The sequence below is a fragment of the Periplaneta americana genome, chromosome 8 (assembly GCF_040183065.1).
Source record: "Periplaneta americana isolate PAMFEO1 chromosome 8, P.americana_PAMFEO1_priV1, whole genome shotgun sequence".
NCBI lineage: Eukaryota > Metazoa > Arthropoda > Insecta > Blattodea > Blattidae > Periplaneta > Periplaneta americana.
In genome coordinates, this window is record NC_091124.1 from 13696927 (window position 1) to 13710828 (window position 13902).

The following is a 13902-nucleotide window of genomic DNA, read 5'->3' on the forward strand; positions in this document are numbered from 1 at the left end:
TCAGTTAGAACAGTGTGTGTTTATAGCCTATATCAGTCATGGCGAAAATGTGATTTGCGAGCACATTGTGGCTTGCAGTGATAGCTGTGCATTTCTCTTGCTTCCTAGCTCCCCCAACTCCCACCCTCTCACTTTTATTAATATTTAATTGTTTTATTGAAATGTTTTATTAAATTATTATTTGTTTGTAATTATGATGAAAATAGTAATTTATATATTATTTATATTATGAAGTTTTTGTTAAAATTTTAAAAGGAACGATTTTGACTGGAGTCGCACTCCGTTCCAATTGTATTTGTCTCTGACCTGCAAGTGGCGTATTGTCGCAATGTCTCTCTCGAAACCATGTACCTCTACAAAATCGAAAGTTTCAAGTAGGATGGGAGGACGCATTTTTTTGCTGCCAATATAATGCGAATATTAAATGTATAATTTGTTCACAAGTACAGTATTACGAGGAAAACGGTTGTATAACATAAAACGGCATTATACTGCATGTCACTCATGAAACATTAAAAGGTTAAGTGTTATTATTATTATTATTATTATTATTATTATTATTATTATTATTAATATTATTATCATCTCTGTACATCAATCCTTTTTCAGCAGATGTATGAATGATGCGGTTAGATCTTCAATTTAAACTCACAGATGTACAATGTAATGTTAAATGAAAGCTAGATGTAAGGACTTGACAAATGTTGAACTTTTCAAATCTTTGCCAAAAAATAAATATCCGAAGCTTTGTTCTTTCTCTTGCTCTGTTGAAGCCGTGTTCGCTACAACTTACATTTGTGAAAAATTATTTTCAGCAATGAAAATAGTAAAAACCAAATTTAGATCACGACTGACAGACAAATACCTTCATGATCAACTGTGACTGTCAGTAAGAGTGACATAATTCCCGATTAAGTAGTACAATAATAAAATAAATGCAATCCTATGTCTTCAGTTTGGGATTTTAGAAAACACCTTTTGTATGTAATCCAGAAAGTGAAAGTTTACTTTCTTATACCAAGTGTTCAATATTAACAGATAAAAATGATACAGATGATGGAGGGGTCCAACATGAGCGTTTTGAGATAGGAAACCAGTGGTTGGAAATGTCATTTTAATACTGTATGAGACACTTTTTCAAGTCATCCCAGCTATACCATAATGAATACAGCATGCTTACTGATAATCAGAGTTGACTATGTATGTGTTGATTTATTCGCTATTTATATTAGAAATTGTAATCATGTATTATTAGATTTCTTGATTTATTATGTGAACAGGAGCTGCCTTCTGACGTTTGTATAGAAGAAAACATGAAAGTAGAAATGAAAATAGAGGACCATGCTGTAACACTAAGGTTAGTATTCAGATTAAAGATATTGACGTGAGAAATGTTGGTTTATTCTCTGTAGTTTTAGATGTTTATTAACCCTTAAGTCGTCACGCGGGGTGTTATGAACATCCCAGTCAGATATTACAGAGCTCGTAACTATATATTCAGTAAGCCTGTACTTCTGAAACTTTCAGTACCTTCAATGGAATTGGTAAGGCAACAATAACCGTAAACATTTTTGAAATTGGAATTTGCATACTCGAAATAATAATGGTTCAATTGGATGGGGGTGGTTAAGCGCGACTGTTAAGGGTTAAATACAGCCATTTTACTTACATCAGGAGTTATTGCAACATGAGCCCATCATGGACTTCTGGAAAATAATTATACTCAAGATTACAAGAATTATAAAGGACTGGAATTTTTCTGAGTGTATCTGACTTTTAAAAATCTGAAGTGGTTTGATATCTTCGATCACATATCGTATACTTACTTAAATGTTAAAAAAAAAAAACCCCGGAGGTTCATTGCCACCCTCACATAAGCCCACCATCTGTCCCTATCCTGAGCAATATTAATCCAGTCCCTAGCATTATATCCCACCTTCCTCAAATCCATTTTAATATTATCCTCCCATCTACGTCTCGGCCTCCCCAGAGGTCTTTCCCTCAGGTCTTCCAACTAACACTCTATATGCATTTATGCTAGATGCCCTGCCCATCTCAAACATCTCGATTTAATGTTCCTAATTATGGTAGGTGAAGAATGCAATGCATACAGTTTTGCATTATGTAACTTTCTCCATTCTCCTGTAATTTCATCCCTCTTAGCTCCAAATATTTTCCTAGCACCTTATTTTCGAACACCCTTAACCTCTGTTCCCTCTCAAAGTGAGAGTCCAAGTTTCACAACCATACAGAAGAACTAGTACTACAACTGTTTTATAAATTCTAACTTTCACTTTTTTTGAAAGAAGACTGGATGGCAAAAGATTCTCGGTCGAATAATAGCAGGCATTTTCCATATTTACTGTGCATTTAATTTCTTGTCGAGTGTTATATTTGTTACTGTTGCTCCAAGATATTTGAATTTTCCCACCTTTTCAAAGGTTAAATTTCCAATTCTTATATTTCCATTTCGTATTATGTTCTTGTCACGAGATGTAATCACATACATACATACATACAGTCAAGTACCCATACTTGGGACAGTAGCCTTACTTGGGACATTTTGGAACTTCTCATTCTACAAAGTTTCCTATCTTGACAATTGTTTATAGTGAGCTGGAAGCATGTTTAATTACAAGGACGATGTTTTAGTTGAGTTATGAAATGAAATCAAGTTCATTTTAACTGATTTTGTGTTGGAGTTTAGAGTTTTGAAGTTCTTACCAAAAAAAGGTGAATTATTTCGTAAGATTAACTTTAATTACCACTACTCTCTGAGCAGCTTCTAGAATTTGCTGACCCCTGATATGTAATGTCTGTAATGTTTCCTTCAATTCCTAACCACTGTTTTTAAAATGTCTTATTTCATTTCCTTCTTTTTAATATGTTTTTAAAAACGTGTATAGGTGTTCCTTACTTGGGACAGTGTCCCAAGTTATGTCAGCATTTGTAGTAATGTCATTTCTAGGTTAGGCCTACACTTCAAATGATCTTTTTTCAGACTGAGGTCGATTTTAATAAAAAAATGAGTCAGACCAAGAGGAGTTATATTAACTTTGATGATGAAAATCTAAATCGTGCGGCTGAGGCTGTTCGCCAGAGCCAGAATATCAAGAGAGCTAGGGCAGCTGTGTCTCCAGAAATTATAGATTCATATTTTGAAGAACTATCAGAGACTCTGAAGGATGTTCCGCCAGAAGCTATCATTAATTACGATGAGACAAGCATGCAGGATAATCCAGGAAAGAGTAAGGTTAACGTCCACAGAAGTTGCAAATACCCAGAACGAATAATCGACTTCTCAAAATCAAACTTCTCAGTGATGTTTGCCAGTACAACAAGTGGTGTTGCCTTGTCATCATATGTAGTTTACAAGGCTGATCACTTATATAGCACATGGACAGAAGGCGGACCAGCTGGAACGAGATATAACCGATCAAAATCTGGTTGGTTTGAGGGAAACATTTTTGAGGAATGGTTCGAAACGATAGCTTTGCCATATATGAAAAAACTTTGTGATTGCCCCAAAGCTATTATTGGTGACAACCTTGCCAGCCACATTTCTGTTAAAGTTTTACAACAGTGTATTGACAAGAATATTCAATTCATATTATTTCCACCTAACAGCACACATTTGTGCCAACCCTTGGACTTAGTCTTCTTCAGTCCACTTAAAGTAGTATGGCGGAGACAGCTGACGGACTGGAAGATGAAGTACAAGGGGGCTATAAGAAAAGATCAGTTTCCTAGACTGTTGAAGAAGATCCTGGATGAACTTGGGACTGTGCAGCTGAAAATTTGAAAGCAGGTTTTCAAAAGGGTGGAATCTATCTGCTCAATAAATATAGTGTTGCAGCGCCTACCTTAAGTTTCTCAAGCTGAAGATGACTCTGCTTCAGCAGCAAGGTGGACTTCATCATTTGAAGAATTCCTGAAAAACACCCGTGAAAAAGAAACTAAAGTGAACCCAAGGAGGAAGAAGATAACAGTCACACCTGGCAAAAGTCTGACGGAGCGAAATGTGATTGAAGAACTAAGAAAGAATGAAACTGAAACTGCCCAAAAACGAAGAGAAAAAGAAAATCACAAGAAGGTGACACATCAAGCTAGAAGGAATAAGAGGAAGGCTTCTGACAATGGAAATTGCAGTGGTGACCCTGCTGACGATCCAGAACCAGTGCCTGAAAAACGAAGAGGAAAGAAAAACAATGAAGATGAGAGTACAGACGAAAGCGACGTGATATCACTCCATCATTATCAGATGAGGAGGAACATTTTGCAGTATTGTCTGATAATGGCGAACAAGAAATAAATATTGCAACAATTACTAACCAGCAGCAAGTGCATGCAGACATTGACAACATGGAATAATAGCAGTGACCAACCACCAACTCATGTTGAAATAAATGACTTTGTTATCGTTGAATTTCTTTATGATCAAACCACGGAAAAGCAATTCAAAAAAACCTTTACTGGAAGAGTAACAAGTAAGAGCAATGACAGTTCCTTCTACAAAATTAGTTTCATGCGAAACTACATGGGGTCGCGAGATGTTTTCATTTTTCCTAACGTACAGGATGTTGATGATTCTATTCCATTAGAAAGAATTAAAAGGGTTCTGAAACCAGTTTCTGAATTCAGGGGTAGATACACTTTCGTTTTGTAAACTAAATAATTAAGGTGATTCTTAATGGGTTTAGCTCTTTAAAATTTGTTTGTAAGCTTAAACTGTTATAAAGTATCCTAAACAAACAATTTTTGTACATGAATAAAGGTTATTTTGTTGTGTAATATTGCTCATGTTCACAACATTGTATTGTCTAATGTCCCATGTTAGGTAATACCCACCCAAACATGGTACAGAAGCTAAAACAAATAGTGTCCCAAGTAAGGGAACATGTACCCTAACTTGGGACAAGGAAGATTTTTCTAAATAAAAAAAATATATTGAGAGAGAGAGAATTTTTATTTCATGTCACAAATAGTGCTGATAGATTTCAGTATTTCTACATATTTATTATTATCCAATTCTAATTTTTCAAAACTGGTATTTAGCTATAAATTTGTAAACTGTCCCAAGTATGGGTACTTGACTGTACATGTTTTTTCAGGGTTTACTTCCGTACCTATCTCATTACTTGCTTCAAGTAAAATTCCCATGTTTTCCGTAATAGTTATGGATTTTCTCCTGATATATTCACGTCATCCATATAAACAAGGAGCTGATTCATATATATACCAGTACCATATTTATTTAAGGTTATTGCTAACGATCGACTGCCACTTCATAATTGTTGTTAAAAGACATTAGGCCCACAAGAGTGTGTCATAATGTGTTTTTATTACCTTAGCTTCACGTTATAATGTTAAGTGCATGGATGGCAGTTAAGTGTGCTGAAAATAATGTATAGATACTCATGCTTTCTTTTTCTTATCAACATATTGGATTTAGACTTATTATGGCCTGTTTCCATGAAATTGTAGATGAGTTTGTTGAGTCCAACGTTGTCTAGGACTTTCCATGACCCGTTGATCATGAGGTTTGTAATTGAAGGCAATTTTGGGCATTCTGGTATTTAGCATTCTTGAGAGATGTTGTTGCCAATCCTATTTGATACTTCCTGATTTCTTCAGTTGTAACTTATAACTCATGTTTTAAAAAATTAATTGTATTTTTTTGTTGTTGGTTATTTAACAACACAGTATCAACTACTAGGTTATGTAGCATCGATGAGATTGGTGATAGTGAGATGGTATTTGGCGAGATGAGGCCCAGGATTCGCCATAAATTACTTGACATTTGCCTTATGATTGGAGAAAACCTCGAAAAAAAAGTCAACCAGGTAATCAGCTCAAGTGGGAATCGAACCCACGCCCAAGTACAATCAGTAGTGTATTAAAAACGCAACAGTATAGAAACGATTAAAATTGGGAACAAGTATAAGAAGAGGCCTATTATTACGCATATTATTAGAACAGATTTTGTAAAAAATATTGCTCAGGAACTTAGCAAAAATTAGTTGCTGCTAAGTTGTCACTACCTTGATTTATGTGCTGAGGTAAACAAATATTGAATCATGGTATAATTTTAAAATTATTACAAGTAAATGAATGCACTTACTTCTTAGTACATGTGTCTAGCTACATCCTGATTACATGATGCACATTATAAATTGAGTCTGCTATTTTCTAAGATTGTGCGAATTTCTTGTAGTGACTGGTCTTCGAAAAATTTTTCCTGCAATGTGTGATCCATGTTTTTGCATTTGATGTTTTTTTTGTCGAGTGACAAGGTCCTTAACTTTTCGTTATTCTCCCTGACTACTCCAGAGTGCACCACAGGTTGTGGATCCACATTACACTCATACTGAATGATTTTTAGTAGGTTATTTTACGACGCTGTATCAACATCTCAGGTTATTTTGTGTCTGAAGGAGATGAAGATGATAATCCTGGTGAAATGAGTCTGGGGTCCAACACTGATAGTTACCTAGCATTTGCTCATATTGGGTTAAGGGAAAGCCCTGGAAATAACCTCAACCAGGTAATTTGCCCTGACTGGGATTCGAACCCGGGCCACCTGGTTTCGCGGTCAGACGCGCTAACCGTTAGTCTACAGGTGTGGACTATTGAATGATGAATTGTTGGGATGTCACAGGGGAACTGGAGTACCCGGAAAAAATCTGTATGTTGCTTGGACAACTTGTCCAACACAAGTTATAAATTCAGGGCAGAGCAAGATTTGAACCCAGGTCCCTCGGTTTATAAGCCCAGTGCTCTAACACTGAACCACCGTGGATGTGTGTGTGCGTGCGCGCACGCGTGTTTTTTTTTTTTTTTTTTTAAAGTGATGTAAATATGCTTCTGTGTTCAAGTATCCAATAATTGTAGTCCATTCAGCAAATGTTTTGTACATGTTCAGATAGATCGTTAATATATTTTAATGTGTTGGTTTGTTTAAAATTTTTTCTGAGCTTCTTCGGATTATCCTTTTAGCCAATCTTCTGTCCATTGATTAACTGCCAATTGTGGATCTTATTGATCTGTCAAGTGTGAGCTATGAGTTGTAGTTCAGGAAAAATGCTGCTGCTGTTGGATCTTGTTTTTTTCTTGGTAAATATTCCAGGTCTTTCCTTAAACATTTGTAATGTCCACTTTTTTCGTAAAAACACTTTGGGCGTTCTATTTTAAATTCAGCACTCATTGTTAACTCTGGGCGCTCTATTTTAAATTCAGCAGTCATTGTTAACCCATCTGTAATGTGTCATAAGTATTCGCTGATAAGAAGTGCTATGGATTTAGCACTGAATTAAAAAATAGGCCCCGTAATTTTAACATGACAGGTATTACAGTCTAGTGATGTCAGCAATATTATTACAATTTGGTTGCTGTCAGTCAGCTTGGCAGGAAATTTAAAATGACTTACGAGAAATGTAGATTCAAGTCCCCCCCCTCCCCCCCAAAAAATAATTTATATCGTAAATATGTCCTACAGAAATGGTGTTCCTCGTAATTTTGAACTTTCTTTCCCTGCACAGAGAGATGGACGTACCGGGAGATGACAGCTTTCCTCAATTCGATACATTTTCATGCGATGCTTGTGGCAAAATCTTCAATTGTCGACGTAATATATTGAGACATCTTCGCTTCCACACGGGCGAAAATAAGTGTGAAGTTTGTGGAAAAGTTTTTGGAACGAATTATGAACTCAATATACATGAACGCAATCATAAAGGCACCAAGCCGTTCGAATGTGAGTTGTGTGGTGTGAAATTTAACTGTCGAACTGATTTAAACGTTCACAAACGCATTCATACTGGTGAGAAGCCATACAAGTGTCAATTATGTGGAAAACATTTTACAAGGTCTACCCATCTCTACAAACACGAACGTAATCATGCAGGAGAAAACCCTTTCAAATGTGACTAATGTGGAGAGTGTTTTGATACTTCTTACAATCTTCGCAGTCATGTTCGTACTCACACAGAAAAGAATCCCTTGGAATGCAGTTTTTGTGGGAAGCGCTTTCAAGATCGAAGTAACATTACCAGGCATATGCGCATTCATACGAAGGAAAAGCGTTACGAATGCGCTGATTGTGGAAAGAGCTTCCATGATAGAACTTCGCTTGTTACACATTCACGAATTCATACGGGAGATAAACCATACGAATGTACAATTTGCCATAGACGTTTTGCTTGTATAAGTAACCTCCATAAACATAAACGTTGTAGAAAATGGAAAGCTACTCACAAGAATGTGATATAGCAGAAATCGAGAAAAATTGCATGTTGTGAAATCATTTTTGAGATAATTGTACGTTTCGAGTTCCGCAATTCTGATGGGGTTTTTGGCATGCCAGATGAAGAGTATATCTAATGCCGACGATTTTAACATATGGAATGGATTAAATGTTCTACTGGGTGTTCAGTTCAAAGTGTGTCATGGCTCGCTGTATGGCGTCTGTGGCTAGTCGAGCCTAGAGAATTCAATCTTCCTACACTTCCGCAGAGGTGTATTACTTATGTGCCAGAGAAGTTGCCTAGCAAGTACGGCGTTCATTCTGAAGAGTACTTACCGATACGTACCGTAACGCCGGTAGTGGCAGGAATGTGAACTGTTTGGAAACACGTACTGAGGTGAGTTTTTTTCTTACTGTCGAGATATGGTGAGAGGGTTAAGACGATTACTTACGTATTTGTTGACATTAACTTCGACGGTCAACATGGACATGGAGCATTTGATTTGTGTTGTGGAATGTTGCCGTACGCAACCGATGATAACAAATACCCTGTGTACGACTTGGCTTCGCAAAATACAGTTCGAAAGAGTTATGGTAGCACACAGACCATACAGACCGCCATCTGTTGCTACGACGTTCAAGTTATACCGTACACGTTCTCAAGTTCAGATTGAACGCCTTGATTAATAGACAAATTCTCTGACATAAAATCTGAAACTCGCTTCAAATCGCGGACTCATCAGCAGTGACGTCATGACACACTTTGAAATGAACACCCAGTACACATCACCGCCACTTCATAGCAATGCCATAATGTATCTTTGGTTCAGGGAAAATACAACACAGCCTTGCTGCGAAGTGGCAGATGTGAATATTTTCCCTGGACTGAAAATACAATATGGCATTGCTATTAAGTGTCAGTGATGTACTAAACATTTATTTGGAATTGTTCTATTGAAAACTCGGATCTGAGGTTACTAATCATTAAGTTATCAGGATTACATGACTCACTGCCGGAGTACTGATGTTTATGTTTTGGTTGGAGAGCCAATTGCACAGTAGCCTATTCGAATATCGGTAAATCACTTCCAGTATGTTTCACATTACATGTAAATTTGACATGTTGAAAATATACGTCTTTTTCAATTTACAGTTAGTAAAAGAAATATGTGAAGTAATAAAAATTAGTTATTTTCCACTTCATCCACATTCGACATGTCTTCACTTTCTAAGGCGTCATTATTTTCGTATTTTATTTATTTGTTTCTGAAGACAGGTCATATAATTCTCTTGCTGAAAGCGTATGTTGTTTTCAACAAGAACTTACTTCTATTATTTTTTTTTTTTTCACATCTAAGCCCTCTGAGAAATTTTCTCAGATTTGTTGGACCTATCTTGGAAATTATTAATATATTTTTCAATTTTACTAACAATCTCTTTATGATAGGCACAGAACCCCAGTCTTACACTTAGAAGTTGTGGATGATATATCTAATAACCATTTTGTTGAAATGATACAGTTCAGTAATTTTTTTTTAATGTTACACATCTTGCGAAAGTGTCAAATATCTCTTATCTCTAAGTATTCATCAAATTGAACCAACTCACTCTGTATTAAAATCTCTGGAGATGGCCACTAAGACCTTCCTAGTATATTAGTCGTGTAGTGTTGAAATTCATTTCTGATGTGAAGGGCACTTATTCCCGATGATATGGTAATAGCACAGTCTAGTATATACAGTCACGAAGGTCAATACATAGTAAATATGCATCTATAGATAGTTGCTAACCACTAGGATCGCTACTATCGTCTCATTACAGACAATGCGAAATAGTACTGGCACAGTCTATTGTTCCTAGCACCCTTACAACTCAAGCTTCGTGACTGTATATACTAGACTGCGGTAATAGTCAAAGATAACAGAAATAAATCTTACATAAAATTGTTCCTGATGGATGGATAAATAGACTATGACTATACCATCTATTAGATGGAAGAAATATGTACAGTTCTAGAAAGAAAATGGCTCACCTGAATTTTCTAAGTTCTAGATTCAATGCATTCTTCATGCTCAGTGCTTCAAAGCAGTGGATCAAAATTGATCTATAGCCTACTTAATACGAGATGAATATTTATAAGTTGTGCAGTAAAATAGAATGACGATAAACGAAATTAACCTGCATAATTAATTTAAAAAAGCTCTTTCCTCAACAGTATCCGAACCCTGAACTTTGTGATATGCGAGCAAGCATGCTAGCACAGAGTTATCAGAATGCTTGCAATGAATTGTCATAATTGGGGTGTCGTACAGTATCTATCATATTTGTTTAATAATGACTTTTGGGTACATATTAATTTTATCTTATTTTCAGATTAATTTCATGTTTTTTGCATTAGTTACGAAATACGTTCCTGTAATACTATTCAGATAATACTGGGTTGAAAACTCTCGTTAAATTGTGGTGTGAAACATGCTATGTAAGGAGCTTCAAGAGTCGGGCCATGTTTTATTTCTGGGACTGTACTTGTTTGAACCAATAACAGGGATAGTTTTGAGTAAAATGTAATTGTTTTCAATTCGTTGTTTAATAGCACTGTATCAACTAAGTGGTTTACTAACTTCGGTGGGATTGGTGTTAGCAAAATGAGATAAGTCGGAAGATTTGCCATAGATTATCAGACATCTGGGGAAAACCGCGGAAAATCTCAACTCCTGTATACACGTTTCACGCAATCACAGGGATTTCCTCAAATCCTGTTACTTTTTTTTTGTAATATTTGTCTATCTGATGTGGAAATACGCTGTGTGTGTAGTTTGAGGGAAAGTTTCGTCATAAACTCATTAACAGTTCCTGTGTTAGTGTGTTGTAGTTGGTTATTTTATTTAACGACGCTGTATCAACTACGAGGCTATTTAGCGTCGGTGAGATTGGTGATGGCGAGATGAGGCCGAGGATTCGCCATAGATTACCTGGTATTCACCTTACAGTTGGAAAAACCTCGGAAAAAACCCAACTGGGTAATCAGCCTAGCAGGGATCGAACCCACGCCCGAGCGCAACTTCAGACTGGCAGGCAAGTGCCTTAACCGACTGAGCCACGCTGGTGGCTAGTGTGTTGTAATTAAGCAATTCGTGTTATGTAGGTACCGTACATAATTATTCATAGTGACAGAGATACAAGTTACAAAAATCAGTTGGTTCAAAATCGTAATCAAACCCCGAGATTCCACTTTATTATTGTAAATGATGTCGTATGTTGAACCATGAGGTCGACCTGGTTGGCGAGTTGGTATAGCGCTGGCCTTCTATGCCCAAGGTTGCAGGTTCAATCCCGGGCCAGGTCGATGGCATTTAAGTGTGCTTAAATGCGACAGGCTCATGTCAGTACATTTACTAGCATGTAAAAGAACTCCTGCGGGACAAAATTCCGGCACATCCGGTGACGCTGATATAACCTCTGCAGTTGCGAGCGTCGTTAAATAAAACATAACATTTTTTTTTTTTTTTTTTAACCATGAGTGACAGGTTCCAGTGAACATAAGATCATTGCTCTGACTTCATTTATGAAGTGGAAAAAATCATTTTGTTTTTATTAGTAACATCCTTATGTGAAATTAGGTGTAATAGATATTGAGGTATTGCAAGGAGATTTTTTACATTACGCCTACCCTTAGATCAGTGGTTGCCAAATGTCACGAAATTGTTGTTGTTGTTTTCTAATGCCAGGCGTTTAACAATAAAGTCATTTGACCTCTTGCACTCCAATATTTTTCAAAGATATTATCATGACCAGCCACTGAAGCACAGATTTTGAGGTGTTCCGAATCCATTTCGTGGTTTGAGTTGCACAATGGACAGTTAGGGGACTGATATATTCCAATTCTATGCAGGTGTTTGGCCAAACAATCATGGCCTGTTGCCAATCTAAATGCAGCTACAGACGATTTTCGTGGTAAATCGGGAATTAACTGTGGATTATGATGCAGAGAGTTCCATTTTTTCCCTTGGGATTGAGTTACCAAATTTTGTTTGTTGAAGTCTAAGTATGTAGATTTAATAAATCTCTTCACAGAGTAATACGTAGATTTAGTAACAGGTCTGTAAGTAGCAGTGCTGCCCTTCTTTGCTAAAGCATCCGCATTCTCTGTCACGAAATTGTGACATAATGTAAATGCAACCTGCATACCACTATCGCAGAGAGAGGCGTGGAATGAGTATTTCCTCAGGTAATGCAGTGAATGATAGTGCAGAGATGGACTGTGACTGAAGAAAAAAAAACAATATAGGTTAATAATCTTCTACTTAATATCTGCATGCACATTATTCTTGTTAAGCCTTTTTTCTTCTATTCATTATTTTTGTATTATTAATAAAAGAAAATATATTTTTTATTCGCCATGGAAGAAAACACGCACTTTACATTAACGGACTTATGAAATTAGAAAAACGTACCAGGCTGATCATGAAGTTAGAAATTACACCACGTGAGCCGAAAAATGCCGATCCATTTTACCCTGACTAAGACATAGAAGCCGATATTTTTTTATTGTTTGTTTCTTAACGAAATAGTCAACTTACTGGTAAGGACGTGGTAATCTTTATGGCAAAAAGAATAATAACATCGTACATTCTCTTTTTATACTTTTGACATTTTGTAATGAATTAAGCGCCTCATATTTTTGCCATCAGCACGAAAGAAAAACGGTTTCTCCCATGCTTCTTAAAATATACGTTTTTGCGTGTTTGTTTTCTGTTTTGAAAGAGACATTTCAAAACACAGTATCCAACAAACAGAATTACATATGTACGTCTGCTGCTGATATCTGTCTGCTTACTAACGAAGTGAAAGGTGTAAGAAGAAACTGGGGGTATGACGTCATCGTTACATTTCAGCAGAGGTAGGGGCATGTGTCGTGACAGAGCTTTCGACGATCACTGCCTTGGATACTAAAATAAATCAGAATTTAGCTTAGAGAACCTGAAAGTTGAAACTAGGCATACAATGCTGTTGTCTTTCAGAATTGTGCATACAAATGGTCAAATATCGAAAGTTTCTTGCACATTGTGATTAATTGTGAACTACACAGTAGGAAGCAATTCTATAGGTCATTTTTAGAAAAAAAAAAAAAAAAAAAAAGAATGCTATAGGAACATAGGTCCCGTGATAAATATTTTAGGAGCTACATTGTTCAAGTCCTAAGAAAGTAGAACCTGTCTAGTCTCGAAGCATTTTAACCAGAACTTCAGATTAAACCATCTGCGCATGCGTCAGCTGTTCAGAATTTCCAGTTCTGTTCTTAATCGAGAACCAATTTCACTAATTCTGAACGAGTTCTAAAGCAAGTTGGAACAAGGAACTGAGAGTTCAGTATCGGTTCGGAATCAGTTCTAGTCTTGTTGGAACGCACATTGGGCTATTGCACATGAACAGGCAGTTCAGAATCGATTCTGAACCATGCTGGAATAGGGTTTCCAGACATATTGGAAAAAAATACGGGACACTTATCAGTTATCACTGAGTAAGTGTAGTATGCGCATCCATCAAATATGCCAATCATGTGTGTAGTAAAGTTTACTACACAACACTTTACTAAGTGTAAGTAAACAAAATTGTTAGGGAGCACATTTGCTTTAAGTTTAAGCTTTTTTATGTAAGTT

General features: G+C 36.4%; 1 protein-coding gene across 3 annotated transcripts in view; it reads left to right on the plus strand.

Moving 5' to 3' along the window:
* The window catches only part of LOC138704504 (uncharacterized), a 54050-nt gene that overhangs the window by 36517 nt on the left and 3631 nt on the right, over positions 1–13902 (plus strand). Inside the window, exons 5-6 of one of the 3 annotated variants that reach the window (XM_069832436.1) lie at positions 1281–1357; positions 7539–11482. In XM_069832436.1, coding sequence (XP_069688537.1) covers positions 1281–1357; positions 7539–7929 — 468 coding nt within the window. In that variant the 3' untranslated portion in view covers positions 7930–11482. Of the gene's footprint in view, positions 1–1280; positions 1358–7538; positions 11483–13902 lie in introns of those variants that run through there. The other 2 variants (XM_069832434.1, XM_069832437.1) reach the window with 2 other exon arrangements.